The following is a 16,076-nucleotide window of genomic DNA, read 5'->3' as shown; positions in this document are numbered from 1 at the left end:
TGCCTCAATGAACAGTTGTAGCAGGTGTTCCTAATAAAGTGGCTGATGAGTGTATTTACGTTTTAGGTGTTGCATATCATATTTCATATAAAACTGCACAAAACAGCCATTCCAATGATGATTGGCACATGTCTCAAACTCTGTTACAGGCTAAACCAAACCCCTACCCACCTCGACAAGTAGTGTTGTCCAGTCCAGTATCCGGCCCACAATATCATTTTAATGCTATGCTGCTTCATAAGAAATATGACATATTTTGTGAAGGAATCTTTGAAATTACATTTGTAATACCTAGATAGGGGACCTAGAGAAGGTGGAGCGAAGAGGATGTGCCGCATCGTGTGTGTGTGAGTGTGTGTGTGTCTGAGATGCATAGAGATCGTACCTTAACCTCCACAACCCTGGGTCGGCTGGTGATGATGAGGTTGCACTGCCGGCACATCAGCTTGTTAGCTTTCCTGGCGGCGGTAGCGGCCCGGGTGTGGGACAACACGGGGCTCTTTGCGCTGGCGGGTGAGGACGTGGCCGCTTCCTTAGCCGGCACCACATTCAGCTTCGTCTGGGCATTCGATTTGTTGAAGTTCTCCTAGGGTATTCGGAAAGAGATCACATTGCAGTGTTATTTAAGGGCATTTACAAGGGTGTTTTCCCTTTCCATTGTGTGTCCTCATCTCTGTAAAGCCTGCTTTAGACTCCTCCCTCAGTTGGGGGACATGTTCTGTCAGCGGGGGGCAGTGGCAGATCGTGGACAATTCAGCCTGGAAGAAATATACGTTGATCGCGGCAAGGGGTCTTTTCAGCGCTAAAAGAGGGGCGTGGTGGCTGTTTGGGTACTTGATCTGCTGCTACCCCCCACTGACAGTGCGTGTCCTCCAGCTGAAGGATGAGTCTAAACCAGGCTTAAGAAGGCACTCATCTTATTGAAGTTCTCCTGTGGGATTTGGAAGGTCATTACATTACAGTGGTTTTTAAGGGCATTATTGGCATCATTTGTGGACATTGTGGCTCGATGGAGGCCATGCTGTTGTGCAGAGGGCAAGAGTTTGATTCTGAGCAAAGTCCCAATCGTTCTCCCCTCTTTCTCCTACTCACTTCCTGTCACACTCTCTCACTGATGCGGTCCTAAAACAAAAGGGTGTCCTCTCTTCATTTTGTGTCATCTCCACTTCATATTATATGTAGCTGGCCTTTCCTATGATTTCTCTACATCCAAACACTTTTCCTGATCTTACTGAAGTTCTCCAGTGGAATTGTGAATATCATCAAATGCAGTGCAGTGCATATTGCAGTGTGTTCGTTAGGGGGAAAAAACCTAATTTTAACTTAGTCTATGTAGCCTATTTGTTTGCTAGCAGAAGACGCTAGCCGCGTTCAATAAACAATGGGGTTCTCATGTTAACGCTGATTTTGCGGTAGAATGCAAAAGACAAATGCTTGAGGGCTAATCACACGCCACACACCTTCCGATAAGGCAGTGTTTTTTTTTTTTTTTTTTTAAAAACAAACGCCCCTTTTACCTCATCAGAAGTCTGCGAACGCTCCCCTTAGAATTGAAAAATAAAATAAACTAATGCCCCCTAATGGGAACTAAGTCCTGCCCCTACTCAGCTGTATCCTTCTCAACGCCAACGCCCTTACTTAGTCCAATGTTAGTATTATTCTGAAAATCAAATTGTGTTAGACAGACAGGATTATTAGTCAGTTTCAAACAGATACTTGACCAGTGATTTGTTTCCCAGACTATGTCCTGTAATTACCAGACAACAGAATGTCAGCCATGTTGGCCCATGTTGGACTGGTGATGTAATGGGGTTGGATGGGCCAAGTTTCTGTATGTTTTTGTTTTTAGTACCTGGAAGCTGACGACACAGTTAAAGGTGCAGAAGTTGCGTATGGAGCCGTCGGACATGGCCAGGTGGTACTGAGGCACAGCCATCTTCTTGCATTTATCACACGCCAACGAGGAGCCTAGAGGAGGGAGACAGACTATGGTTGTTTTAAAGTGCCTACTGAAGGTTAAGCGGTACTAGATCATCGTGTTTTAGAATGAAATAATGTCTAAATTGGAGAAATGAATAGGCATTCAACATCACAATAAAAACTTTTTTCCACTGACAGTGTTGACAACCAATGGCAACGGCTACAACGGGATGTGTGACAGGGAAGCGGGAGTCCAAGGGAAGTCAAAATATTCAACATGGTGGAGGACACCAGTGCAGATTGAACATTTGATGGCCCACACACAGCTGTACAATTGTGAACCGAAGAAGAGAGAGGGGGGGCAGAGAATGGAGGAACAGCTATGTAGCTTCATCAATCAGTGGCTAATTGGCCAATGATCAAAATAGTTTGTGAGTATAGTAGCATGGTGGCTAATGCTATTCACAGTATCAACAACGAAACAGGCCTGCAAGCAATAGGCCAGCACAGCCATGTCAGCATCTTGCGGAGTCATTCACGAGTCACTACGAACTACAATTCAAACAGAAAAACACCCAAATGCACACAGAGAGACTGTTGTGACCGATGAAAGGTGTTCTTATGCATCATCTCCTATGGTGAGGAGAGGTTTTAGAGACTGACTCACCATGCAAAAATACTCTCTTCTGTTAGGCAAGACGTTCGTTTAGACCAGTTTCCGAACCAATGGGCCTGAGCATTTCACTTTCAATTGTTCGCCTCCGTAACATAACCGATGTGAGAGTGTAAGCATGTGAGCAATGAGCTCAATTTGGCAATATTAGCTAAAGGAGCACCCTCTAAGCAGTCACATCAGTGGGCAATGTGCAGGTGTGTGTGTGTGTGTGTGTGTGTGTGTGTGTGTGTGTGTGTGTGTGTGTGTGTGTGTGTGTGTGTGTGTGTGTGTGTGTGTGTGTGTGTGTGTGTGTGTGCACGTGAGTGCGTGCATGCACGATGAGCCAGGTGAATTTACCTGAGGAGCTGACCGAGAGCACAGTGTGAGTCATCAAACAGGTGGTGGCTGATGTGCAGGTGTGTGTGTGTGTGTGTGTGTGATATTGGCTTACTGTAGGTGCGTTTACCTGAGGAGCTTACTGTGTGCACCCTGTGAGCTGTCACGCAGGTGGCAGAGCAGAAGAGCTCCGTTTTGCCTGTGCTGTCTACTCCCTCCACCATGTCGGCAGCCGTACGGGGCACCTTGCACATTGCACACGCCACCGTTGTCAGACGATTCTGGAAGAAATAAAGACGCACACACCAGATTAAAATCTCTTGAGCCCCGATTTCCCATGTGGAAAACATCAGTTTGGGACGGTACCTTGGGACACAAGAGACTTTGCTGACACGTTCGGCCATAAAGTGATAGACAAGGTCTATGAAATTGTATTCTGTATGGGGACAAAACCTTGTAGTGCAGTTCATCACAAGAAAGAAAGAAAGAAAGAAAGAAAGAAAGAAAGAAAGAAAGAAAGAAAGAAAGAAAGAAAGAAAGAAAGAAAGAAAGAAAGAAAGAAAGAAAGAAAGAAAGAAAGAAAGAAAGAAAGAAAGAAAGAAAGAAAGAAAAAACACCAGAAACAGATTAGATCTTATAGCAACTTTATTAACCCATTAGACCATTAACTGTAGAAATAAACATTACTGCCTCTCAATAACAAGGCAACTTTTCATTCATTCTGAACCAGAAAGGGACATTCTGGGGAAAAAAAATATTAAACCAAGCCCCTCAATAACAAGGCACCTGCAACTTGCCGTTCTCCTGCTGAACCACAAGTAGAAACCATAAAAGGCAGCCAATGTTTCAAGTATGATTTTTTCGTAGCATAAGTCAGTGTGGTGACCGCTGTTAATGTCTCCATCGTATTTATTGCTTGTGCATTAGATAGTTGCCACTTATTAATAAATGTATGAGCATTAACTTTGGTGTACCACCTTACGCCTTCAACTAAAAAAAGCCATAACCTAGACATAAATAAACAAAGTATTACTCCATAAGCACTGTCCAGAAGCATTATCTGTACATAAATGCATCTCTCCTCCTCGGCTGGCTTGCAAACTTCTCAACCACCTTCTGGTTGAACCCAGTGAGCTCTGTCATCAGTCTTCTCTCCACTGACAGCATTGCCAGCACGTTCAGCATCTCCTGAATGGTAGTAGTAGTAGTGGTAGTGATGGTAGTAGTGGTGATTGTGTTCCTGAGAAAACTTTGGATTCTTTTCAAAGTCTGGAAGCATCTTTCCGGCTCTGCCGAGGGCATCGGGGTGGTGACGAGGATCTTTAGGAGTCGGACAGTCTCCGGAAAGGCATCTTGGAGACCGCTTTCCCCAAACAGCTGAAGCATGTCCACTGCACCGCAGCGCAACGTGAATTGTTCCTGGCTGCAGAGGAAGTTGAACTCTGATGTCAGTCGCGTCTTGTTGAGCATTGGGTAGGCCTTCAGGGTGCTCTGTAACGTCTGAACAGGGCTCTTGGAAGTGTCCTTCGGAAACATCTTCAGCAGCGCATCACTGACGAGGTGTTCCGTGAAGGAAAAGCGTGCTTTTATTTGTTGCGTTACGCAGGCACAGACCTACCATGAAAAGAGAAAATAAAAACAAAATATTAAGTATGTAAAGATCACAAGATAGAATAAGTATTTTGTTCATTGTTATTACAGGCGTCCTTATCAATGCAATCAAATGATCTTGTTTGAGCTGCGAACTCACCTGTGCTGCAATGGATTTGCGAGCCTCTGACCGACTCCTCTTCAATGGAGGGCCAGTGTCGCCTATTTCAACCAGGTCATTCAGAGACTCTCTGACAAAAGAATTTAGAAAAAGAATTAAAGGTAGAAATCATTATAGTGGTTGCGGTATTAGTAATAAAATAATTAATAGACATTAAATTCCATAATAATAATAATAATAATAATAATAATAATAATAAGTACCTGATTCCAGAGATGGCCATTTGGAACTGCTGGACGCATTTCAAGATGTGCTTTGAATCAGCTTTGTTCTTCCCTTCGAGTGTGGCCTGTAGCTGGTCCACGTGGGCCATAACACCCTGGAAGAGTTGCAACAGGAACAGGAAGTCCGGATCCTCCAGCAGCCTGGCCAGGAGTCCCGCTTCTCGTATGGTGGTGGAGTCAAATTCCTCCGACTCCCGTATGGCTCTGAGGCAGCAAAGCAGGTCGGATCTATTCCCTGACACAGTGGCAACGTCGTGGCTGTGAAACCTCCATCGGTCGCTGCTGCTGAAACATGATGATGATGATGACTGTATGTGGCCCGCTAGTTTGTCGAGAACGGCCATCCTCCTGGGAGATGCTGTAAAGAAGCTGGTGAATCCACCGAGGTCGGCGAAAAACACCCTCACTCCGGACAGGTGGGAGGTTGCCTGTTTGACGACCTCTCTCAGCTGGTGTGAATAGCAATGGACGCTGTGGGCATTTGGGTAGACGTCCTTGATGAGCTTCTGAACGCCGTTAGTCCTGCTGGCACCATCGTACGCCTGGCAGATGAGCTTACTGCGCTGATCCTCGGGCAAAATGCCCGCCAAGCAATCCTTCAGCATTGTGGCAATGGACTCCTTTGTAGCCGACTGGAGAGGGATGAACTCGTAGAATCTCTCCTGCGTGGCATTCTCATTGTCGACATAGCGGAGTACAACGGAAAGCTGCGGCTCTGTCGCTGAACCTGTAATCTCATCAAGTTGAATTGAGAGGAACTCGCTGCTTCGGGCTTCAGAGACGATATGCTCCTTCAGGACGGCCCACATGCAGTGCAGCAGTTCATTCGGCAGCACGGGGTCTGGCACGTCTGCTAATCCTGTGGTGTTCTTGAGGTGGTCTTTCCACTCTCCTTCAAGGGTGCTGGCCAAGTCCACCAAACAAGGCTGACCTGACCTCTGCACAGCCACCTTAAAGTCACTGCACGATGCCACACAGTCGATCATCCTGGAGAGAGTGTGACGCTTCTTGGTCACCTCCTTGTTGTGTTTCCTAGAGCTGATGCTATGGGCTTTCTCCAGCTGTTTGGTTAGGGAGTGCTTGCCGAGAAGTGCTAGCTTGAAGGAACTGTCCAAATGGCTGTGGCTATACTCGTGCTTTGTGCATTTCTCTGAAAGGTGCTTCAGGTCCTGAACCCCTCTTTCTGTCCACTGCTCTGAGCCCTTGCTTTGGAACAGCAAGCAAGGGAAGCAGTAAAATGCATTGCTGACATCGCATCCAGCCATCCATGGCCGTCGATCATACAAAGCCCGAGAATATTTTCGATTGAAGATGGACGTCCCACATTTTACAGGCTGATGGATTTTTAGATCAGGCCTGTGTGGTCCGAGCTGTTTAACTCTAATTCTGTCCTCATGTGAGCGCTGCATAAATGGCCTCTCTTGCAAGGAGATAACAGCATTTTCCTGGACTCCTCTGGCTCCACCTGACGTCTCCATCTGCTAAAAAGCAGCTTAAGTCAGTTGAACCACGGGAAAATGTGACTGCTGAACATCCATCACGACATGTCAATGACCAGACACTCTTATCTCATGACAAACACAGGCCAGGGAACGCCAACCTGAAACACTTGGATTGAACTTCAGGATCGAATTAAACCATCTGGGCTGTGTTTGAGTGCTTCACCAATTTTCTACGCTTTCCTGATTGAACGAATTTGTTGGACGATTGCATTGTACAAAGTTCTGCAACATGCCTTCTGGACATCTGTATGTTCCCGATTGGTAGGGTGTTCAACCACTTATCCAATTGGCGACGATTTTCTTCTCAAGGTCAGCTTTCAAGGGCAAAACCAAAAACCCTTTAGCACACCTCTTGAGGAATAGACGTGTTTGTGAGGATGATATCCAAGTGATTTTCACAACCAAGACAGCTTATTACACTGTGTTCCAACAGAAAGTCTGAAAAACTGCTCGGTGCCTTGGAACAGAGCTTAAATCATCAGAAATTCATGTCAAACCAGTTTCTATGGAATTAGGAGACAAACCGAAAGGAATTCTGAACAAAAATGGTATGTTCCAAACTTTTGAGGAAGGCGTTTCATGTTAAGGTTAAAAAAAAAGACGATAGGCCTGTAATGACAAGGGAAACTGAGAACACAAATGTCACTGAACAGAAAGAGAGTGAAGACTGAATGTGTGTGTGTGTGTGTGTGTGTGTGTGTGTGTGTGTGTGTGTGTGTGTGTGTGTGTGTGTGTGTGTGTGCGCGCGCGATCTGAGTTGTGTGCGTGTGCATGTGTTTGTGTGTCTGTGTCTGTGTGCATGTGTGTGTGCATGTGTGTGTGTGCGCCTGTGTGTCTGTGTGCGCGTCCCACCTTGCGGAAGGCAGTGATGCATCCCTGGCTGCAAAACTTCTTGCTGATGTTGTCCATCTGCAGCGTGTGGCCACTGGTACCGTCGAAGCAGTAGGCCCCGCAATTGGAGCAGCAGTTCACCACCAGCTTGTGGTTCGAACGGTAACGCGTGAAACACTCGTCGCTGCAGAGCTTGTGCACCGTCCCCATGAAGTTCACTTCGTGCTTGCACTACGAGAGAGAGGTAGAGATGAGTGGGGGAATCCATGAAATAACAAATATTAAACAAAAAAATGCAGAATATTATCAAACTACAATCTATCTACAAAATTGTAGTTAGCAGCAAAGAACTTAAAAGACCTGTTTCCCGTCATTGCACAGTAACAAGAAACAGTATGACTTACAACAGCTTCAGCCTGAAATAAGTCACTTGAAAATATGGTATGAACTTAATTTCAGTGATTACTGCTGTGTAAGCCAAGACTTGCGTGTATGTTTTACAAATTATAAGGAGCGTGGTTGGCAGGGCTAGCATAATTGGAAGCGGGATTTTCAGCATCTCGTACAATAACTACACGCATATTGGGAACTGGATGTGGGAAGTCGGATTGAAAACGATGCTCAGGTGTCTAAAATAGCAGCTCTCTGCTGTTTGAAACTAGCTTCATTTCCACTTCACTTCTTCAAGTCTACGGATGACATCAAGGATGCTTTGCACACTATGCAGTATACACTATGTTTGGTACTTACCGGCACAAGTTTCTGGCAAGAGCTGCAGCGCGAGGTGTTCTCTGCTGCCTTGTGTGCCGTGACAGTGTTGAGGGCGCTGTCTCGTTTCATGTGGAAGGCCGTCAGACATTTTTGACTGCAGAAGTCCTGCACTGAGCCGGATTTGTCCACGGGGGCCGTGATCACATCCTTCGGGGTGGTGATTGCCCTGGAACGAAAGACAAAACATGACAAGATGTGACATGCTTATGAAACATTCACATTTTCATGTATCTGTGCAGTGATGGCTCAATGGTTAGAGCACTGGCCAGGTACAAATCCCACCCTTACCACCACCATCATAGGTTTAAAAAAATGAGTTGAAAGAAAGGAAGGTTACTTAGGTGCTGGTTACACAAATGTGGATATTAAAATGTGGATTTTTTATTATCCATTTATGTGGAAACATGACATGTAGATAAAAAAAACTCCATCGTGACTTGTGCGTTTTAGACACCTAAATGTTTTGTTTTGCTTTGAAATGTGCATTCTAAAAAAAAAAATGCAGTTTACATGTAAACGAGAGGCCAAAGACAATCCAAGTATCCATATACGTGTTAACATCTTCTTACTTGAGGCAGAAGAAGCAGTTCTTCTTGACGTTGCTGCCCTTGACGGCGGCGCCCGTGGTGCCTGTGGTGTTTGTGCCAGTGAGGCAGGCGGTGGAGCAGTAGAGGTGCGATGAGCCCTTACGCTGGTACGCTGTCTGGCCCTTCAGGAGCACCTTGGAGCAGCCGGAGCACAGCACACACACCGCACTGGCAGCCGGGAGCTGCCGGGGGAGCGCTACCACCTGCGTCCCAGGCTTCACCGTCGACGACACATCTGAGGCCAGTTTGCCAGCTTTTTGAGACGGGGAGGTGGGATGGAAACAAAGGGTTGTAAGAGCAATTAAAACACTCCACGTAGAGGAAATTGTTTTGTTTTAGGGACACTTTTTCCCAGTATGAATCTAATATTCAACAGTATGTGTCTATATGACTTCAAGTCCATTTGGAGAAATGTGTCAACTGAGTAAAATAACGTAATGCTGTGTACACTCTCTGTTTCCCGTATCCTACAGTAGAGTGCAAGTACTCGACAGAATTTAAATGTAAAATCTGCAACGGACCCGGACCGATATAAATAGACCCAGCACCCGAACTGTAGCCGCATGGAAAAAAAGTCAAAAGAGTCAAAATTAAATTCAGAAAGTTTATTGCCATAACAGTAGGTACACAGTAATGAACTAAAATGAAACTCAGACATTTGTCATAATAGTAAGCAATGAAATTATAAACGAACAGTAGTTAACAAAACTGAAACTCACATTTATTGTCATAACAGTATATGAAATTATAAACAAAATAATGAATTGCAAAGTGAATATGAAAACGTTGCCAGACAAACAGAGAAAAAGAATGTAGCCCTGAATTTAAATGGTGTAGACTTCATGTTTCGTAGGCCTGCAATAGGCGACGTGAACTAATAATTAGTTACTTTACTTACTGCTTTCAATTGCAATTGAATTACTTTACTCTTAGTAAAAGCTGTAGGAATCTTGCTTTATCTAAGTTTAGCCAACCAGAGCTCTGTCAGCATGTGCAAATGCCTTTGCACGAATGCATGCCTATGCTTGTGAGTTTGCTTTTGTACATGGGCATGCATACGTGTGTGTGAGTGTGTGTGTCCTATCTGTGAGCACCTGCATGTAGGTGTGTGTGTGTGTGTGTGTGTGTGTGTGTGTCCTGTGTTGAAAAGGAGGTCATGGGCCACTACTACTACATTTAAAAAGTAACTTGTTACTTGACTTTTCGCAGGAAAAGGCAACCAGTGAACTAGCACGCCTCATATACCCCTGGTTCCCCTGGTTGTAGGCCTGTGTAAATAGCCTAATATTTAATCTGTGCAAACTATAGTCCTATGCCTATGGAATCTCTCATGATAGGCCTCTTGCACAGTCATTCTCACATCTAAAATGCATGTCATGATTGCTCTGTAGGCCTATTTATAACAACAGTCAAATCTAATCTAATATAGTGCCATTAAGGATTCTGCCTAATGCAGACAATTCAACAGTAGGCATGGTTAAAGAGAAACCAACTCGGTCTAAAAATGCAGCAGGTGTTGTATGCAGACAGGTGTTAAGTATGGAACTATACTAGGTCTACTTCAGGACCAAAATGTTTTCCTTTCGTGCTGGAAGACCATTTGATCAGGCACATTTGAATAGCCTATGGAAAAAAATGTGACCTCAACGCAATAGTGTTGCTTGTGCTGTTGTTCTCACGTACTTGACTCGCTTTGGCTGCTGCTGCTGACATGGAGGCTACCCAAACTCTGTTTTTTTTGGTAGTACAGTGTATTTAACCAATTTTAACAAATTTAACCATTTGTGATATAGCATACAGTTTCACCGTAATGATTGTATAGTAGCTGTGTAGATGCTCGTATTCTTCGCAGCAATCTGCCAGACCACCTCCAGAATGCCCTTTCACTGGCTATGTTTAAAAAACACCTTAAGACACATCTCGTCCTGGAGGCTTATGGCTGCTAGTTCCATAGGCACCTTCACTTACATGTACACACACACTAGGGATGCACGATGTATCGGCTAGATGTATCGGTATCGGCCGATATCGGCCGATATTCAACACATCGGACATCGGTCTGATGGGTAAAACTGGGCCGATGTTAACGCCGATGTTTTTTTATATGTTACGGTTCTAAAAGAATGGACTTGACGATGACTTTCACTGTTTGTCTTCTATTTTGTCTCTATTTTTTATCTAATTATCACAGGGAGTTAAAAAGTGTTTTTGGAAATAAGACGACATTCAAAAATTATGTTTGTTTGCATCATTGTCATCTCTTTTTTTTTAAAAGAAAGAAAAACATCGGTATCGGTTAATATCGGTCATCGGCCAAAACCGCAATATCATAATCGGATATCGGTATCGGCCGAAATTTTTGACATTGTGCATCCCTAACACACACACACCCTCTCACACACTGACGTGCGCACATTTCTACACAATACCTTGTTAAGTGGCATTGGGTGTTTTAAAAGGCACTATATAAAATGTAAGTATTATTATTAGTAGTAGTAGGATTTCTGCGCAGCGAATCATTTCACTTTTACCTCCGCTGAGAAAAAAATGGTGGTGGAACTCGAAGTATTGTAGTATAGTAGAGTAGAGTAACTTTATTGATCCCCGAGGGTCCCCAGGTGTCAAGAAGCTTACATAAATACACATCATTTAAAGACACATAACAGGTAATAAGTCAGGGAAGTGAAAATAAAAACTAAAGAAAAAAAAACAGGACACATTTAACAAATCACAGCATGATGGGCTCATGCAAATTCCCAGTAATAGACCTTGCACGCTCGCTCACACACCCACACCACACCAGAGAGCTCGAAAAAGGGCTGGGGAAAAACAGCCCAGACAGAGCGCTGCGTGCATATCCATTTATCAGCAAACCTGAAGATGATTTCACGGCTCAAATTGGGTAACAAGTAACGACTGTACCGGCAGTTACACTCAACTCACTCGACAGCAATCACAGGTGGTGTTTGGTGTGATGCTTTAAGTTGCTGTGTAGGAAAAGAATATCGTCCACAGATGATTGTCTCAGCTGACTACTTCTCTCCGGGATAACATACCCAGCACACAAGAAATCTTGTTTGCTTGCAGCAGCTGTTGCTGGGATGGCGAGAACAGACCTCGCAATTTGAGCGATATTGGGAAACAAACGCTCGTGCTCACTCCACCAGGTCAGGACATCAAAAGAGTCATCTTTCGGTGTTTTGAAGTCGATGTATGCAGTGACCTCATCCTGGTACTGCGGAGCCTCATCACCGGAATCCTCCACATCCGATAGTGTGTCCGCTGACACTCTGGGCCGCTTCTCGAGAGGGGGACGTATCCGACAACGCTCCAGACTTTCACGCTTATCCTTGATGTCTGTAATGAATAAAAAATGGAAAAAAAACATCAGTTATGTTAAAATGCCTATATGTGATACATTTGTTTTCATTTGCTTGTTAGTTTTGTGGTTATTTATAGGCTTACTAACCTTTCACAAGGCGCCGCATCTCGCTGTGGACATTTGCCACTTCGTCGCTGCCAGCAATTAACTTCAGGCTCTTAAGTTTTGGATGAAGAAACATTGCAAGCCTGTGCAGCGGATGGACCTCAAACTTCTCCTGGAGAATGGCCAGGCATTTTTCCTTCAGCGAGGAGATGGCCTTGCTGTCGGTAGAAGAGTGGCACAAGTGGCGTCTGATGCGCTCAAACCAAACGATTGTAAGGTGAAGCGTTGGGGTTTCCAATGCCTCCAGTGCTTTGGTAGCCTCCTTGAATCGGCCCAGGAACTCCACGCTGTCAGTGAGCGCCACTTCCTCCAAGCTGTCTAGGCGACCGACCTCACCTCGCACTTGCAGAAGAGCACGGATCTCGTTGTATTGACAGCTGATGGATTCTAGCATTGTATGCAGGGAATTCCAGCACATGTCCACTGAAGCTTCAAGTGGTTTTTTCAGGCGAGTCTGGAGCTTGGAGTGCTTGAAATATGTCACTAGTGACTTTGCTGCGTCAATCAGGGTAGTGAGCTCCTGCCCATAGGCATCTTCCTCCAGAGAGTTCCTGTTGAAGGTGGTGGACAGGACAGTGTTCAGTATGTGGGCAGCGCAACTCAGCCTCGTGACCGAACCGAGGGCTGCTACAATGTCTGTTCCCCTGTCTGTCACGTAGATTAGCTTAAAGTAATACTCAGAAATGCCGAACCTCTGTAATGCACTGATGATTGCAGGTTTGATGTATGTCGTTTCACGTAGGGAGCTGTCCCACTCTGATGTACAGAGCACCCGCTCAATCAGCTTCCACTTATTGTCTATGTAGTGCAGAGTGACACAGAGGTAGGCAGTTTTACTGTGGGCATCTGTCCACATATCCAGCGTAATGGCACCGTTTCCTTTGGACAACTGCATTTTGAGCTCCCGCAATGTTTGCCGACGAACCTCCTCTGCATAGCTGGTCACTCCAAGAGAAACGGTCGTAGGGTCAGGCAGCAGTTGCTTCGCATCAACACGACCAGCTCTTGCACCAACATTGATCAGCCCCTGTGCTAATGCAAGAAAACCCTCGCCGTGTACTGCTTCGAAGGGTTGGATGTCGTTGCAAACAAAACCTACGCAAAGCTTGGTGACGGCTTCCCTGTCTTCTTTGCAAGGCACCTGAAGTACTACAGAGTTCTTCGCAAAACTTTCCATGGTAGAACTGGATGCGTTTTCGTTGGTAGCTGCGCAGACCTCTGCATGCTTCCTAAGTGACGAGGTCCCACTATTTCGGCTGTCGTGCACAAACACTTTAAGACAGTTCTTACACGCCGCAAAGCCTTCAACGATGTTGTTTTCACCATCCGACACATATCCAAAATGCTTCCAAACATTCGATTTTACTTTTGAAGAGGTATTGGCAACAACCTTGTAATGTCCAGCCACCAACTTATTTTTCAACTTGTCCGTTTTGCACTGCAGTGCCTGACGTGGCGTTTCGGGAAGATTCATGGGAATGCGCGGCAAAAGATAAAATAGGCCTATATAAAAATAAAGGAGAAAAGGAGGTTTGCAGTTCACTACATCTTTTACATTTACATCATTTTTTTGTAGATGTGTATTGTAAACCGCATATTAGACCTGTGGATCGGGTCTCCCGACCCAGCACCTAACTTAATGCACTGCAAACATTTTCACCCTTTTCTTTTCGCAGTTCACCCGCGGGTAGCCGAACCTGGGGTGCATTTCTGGAAAGCGTAGTTGTTAGCGGTTAGCAACTTCAGTAGTTGCCAATGGGAAATTGCATTACAACCAACAAAGTATCTAACATAGTTAGCAATTACGCTTTCCAGAAATGCACCCCTGTGCAGGACTCTGCTCAGAAGTACCCATGGGAAGTACCAATAGAAAAATGTCTGGCAAAACCAACAAGAGGCCGGCGATACTCAAGCTACTATACCATCAACGAAGACATAATGGATATTATGCATGTGCATTACACTATATTGTGTTTACTAAGAATAACATCAGGAACCCATGTCTCAAGGGCCGTTTACAGAGTGAACTTTGAATTGAAATTTGAAGTGGCCGTTGAATAAAAAAAGTTCCCCACTCCTGTCATAAATGAATGCTCAACTCCAAATGCTCTACTCCAAAGCAGCAAAACTCACCTGTAGTAGGCGTCTCTCCCACAGAGTACACAGCACTGATCTTGAACTCATCAGACAGCTTCGGCGGATCAAAGTCCTATGAAGTGCAGAACAATACAGAACTCAGTAGGTTTAGCGGATGCTTTTGACCAAAGACACTTACAAGGAGATATAATACTTCAGTACAAGTGGATGCCACTATGTCACTTCCAGATGTAGAGGGTTTACACAAAAGCCTGTGTGCAAGCAAGGATATACACCACATCTGTACACCCGGCCAAATGTAGCAGACCATGGTAAATATACAAAATAGCAACCAACCTACCAACATGCATATTATGACAGCCACTACTTAAACTTCGTAGTCAGAACAGATGTAATTTTTAAAAGAAAAGGCCCCATTCATTTGATACAGAGGCTAAGAACGCTGCCAGCAGGCAGCAGGGATTACTTTCCCTCCCTATTCTATTACAGTACTTGTACACTCCCAACACATGGCAAGGCAACACATGGGATTTAGAGCAATTTCACTATAATAACAGTCGCATCAAAACCACAGGGGATTCCAAGAACCTGGCTCAGTAGTAAGCCAAGTAGTTAACCTTGAGGTAAGTGGTAAATCATCTAATGGAAGAACCTGGAGTCCTCATAACCTTACCGAAATGATACCTGAGGGCTATCTATTAGTAGGTTTACTACTCCTTACAGGTTACCATGGCCAGGTTTTACAGTTAACCATGTTCTTGGAATACCCCCCTTCCCACAGAAAGTTGTTGTAGTGGTGTGTTTGGTACCGTGCTGGGCTCATCCTTGATGTCGACAGTGGTGAAGGGGTGTAGCGCCTGGTCATAAGCCTCGTCCAGGGGCTCGTCCTTAATGGACAGCCGCAGGTCCGCCGCAGGCACCGCGTCCTGTACAACACAGAACATGGTCATCACAAAATGTTCCTACACTTCAGGGCTCTTCATGCACTCCTGATCACCAAGACACCACTCATGCATACTAATACACACTACTCAGGACCAAAAATAAAACTATCAGAGTATGCAGGAATTCTGAATCGTACCGGGACCCGGGAATCTGATGCGCTGGCCTTCTTTTTGTGTGCAGCAACTAAAAGAAACAGAAAATAAAACAGAATTCCGTTAGGATATGTTGAAATAGACAAGAAATACTTGGGGAGAAAGACAGAGAAGGATCAGAAGTTGACCTGTGCTGCCGGCATGGCAGCCCAGGGACCTATCGTTAGAACCAACATAGGGTCGTCTATATCTAAGCCTTTGCATGGGACAGACAGAAATGACATTTCAATTCCCTTTAACGGTATGACCTGTACATATGAACACACTGACCATAAAGCCGACTTGACTTGATATGATAACTCACTGTGGTGGGCTGTGTTGTCACTGGATGCGTCACTGTCATTTTCTTCCTTCAGCGGTTCGTCTGGGCTCAGCGCACCTAATGTGAAGAACCAACCATCTTTGAGTTAAGAGTCCCTGATGCACTGTACAAGTACTCATTAAGTTATGACTTCATTCCTTTTTAGAATTAGCCTTTTACACCATGGCGTCGAACAGTTTTTGAAGCGAAGTACAGTAGGAGAAAGCACATTTTAAAAGTGCATTTTAAGTATTTTTCTGTAAATATGTTTTGACGTTGCATTTCAATATGGCCTGGGGTCTAACTTCTACAAGAGCTGCATAATACAGTATCAGCAATGGGTGACGTGCAATTTTTTTTTTTTTTAAATAAAAAACCCCAAATTGCTGATGTTGAGAGTTGAAATGACAGAACGTGATCAATCCATCAAATACAGTGCACTAACATAACAGGAATCAAAAGCATTGTTACTGACGGTATTTCAATCTTTGTGTTCT

General features: G+C 44.7%; 1 protein-coding gene across 1 annotated transcript in view; it reads right to left on the bottom strand.

The window, feature by feature from the left end:
* zmym4.1 (zinc finger MYM-type containing 4, tandem duplicate 1) overlaps positions 1 to 16,076 on the bottom strand; it is a 39,924-nt gene that overhangs the window by 21,573 nt on the left and 2,275 nt on the right. Inside the window, exons 3-12 of the mRNA XM_063185288.1 lie at positions 15,583 to 15,657; positions 15,263 to 15,309; positions 14,991 to 15,107; positions 14,218 to 14,293; positions 8,580 to 8,850; positions 7,990 to 8,176; positions 7,261 to 7,470; positions 3,042 to 3,192; positions 1,853 to 1,968; positions 386 to 586 (exon numbers count right to left, since the gene is read on the bottom strand). Coding sequence (XP_063041358.1) covers positions 386 to 586; positions 1,853 to 1,968; positions 3,042 to 3,192; positions 7,261 to 7,470; positions 7,990 to 8,176; positions 8,580 to 8,850; positions 14,218 to 14,293; positions 14,991 to 15,107; positions 15,263 to 15,309; positions 15,583 to 15,657 — 1,451 coding nt within the window. The remainder of the gene's footprint in view (positions 1 to 385; positions 587 to 1,852; positions 1,969 to 3,041; positions 3,193 to 7,260; positions 7,471 to 7,989; positions 8,177 to 8,579; positions 8,851 to 14,217; positions 14,294 to 14,990; positions 15,108 to 15,262; positions 15,310 to 15,582; positions 15,658 to 16,076) is intronic.

This window comes from Engraulis encrasicolus, chromosome 20, assembly GCF_034702125.1.
Source record: "Engraulis encrasicolus isolate BLACKSEA-1 chromosome 20, IST_EnEncr_1.0, whole genome shotgun sequence".
Taxonomy (NCBI): domain Eukaryota; kingdom Metazoa; phylum Chordata; class Actinopteri; order Clupeiformes; family Engraulidae; genus Engraulis; species Engraulis encrasicolus.
This window is presented reverse-complemented; position numbering and strand designations above follow the sequence as displayed.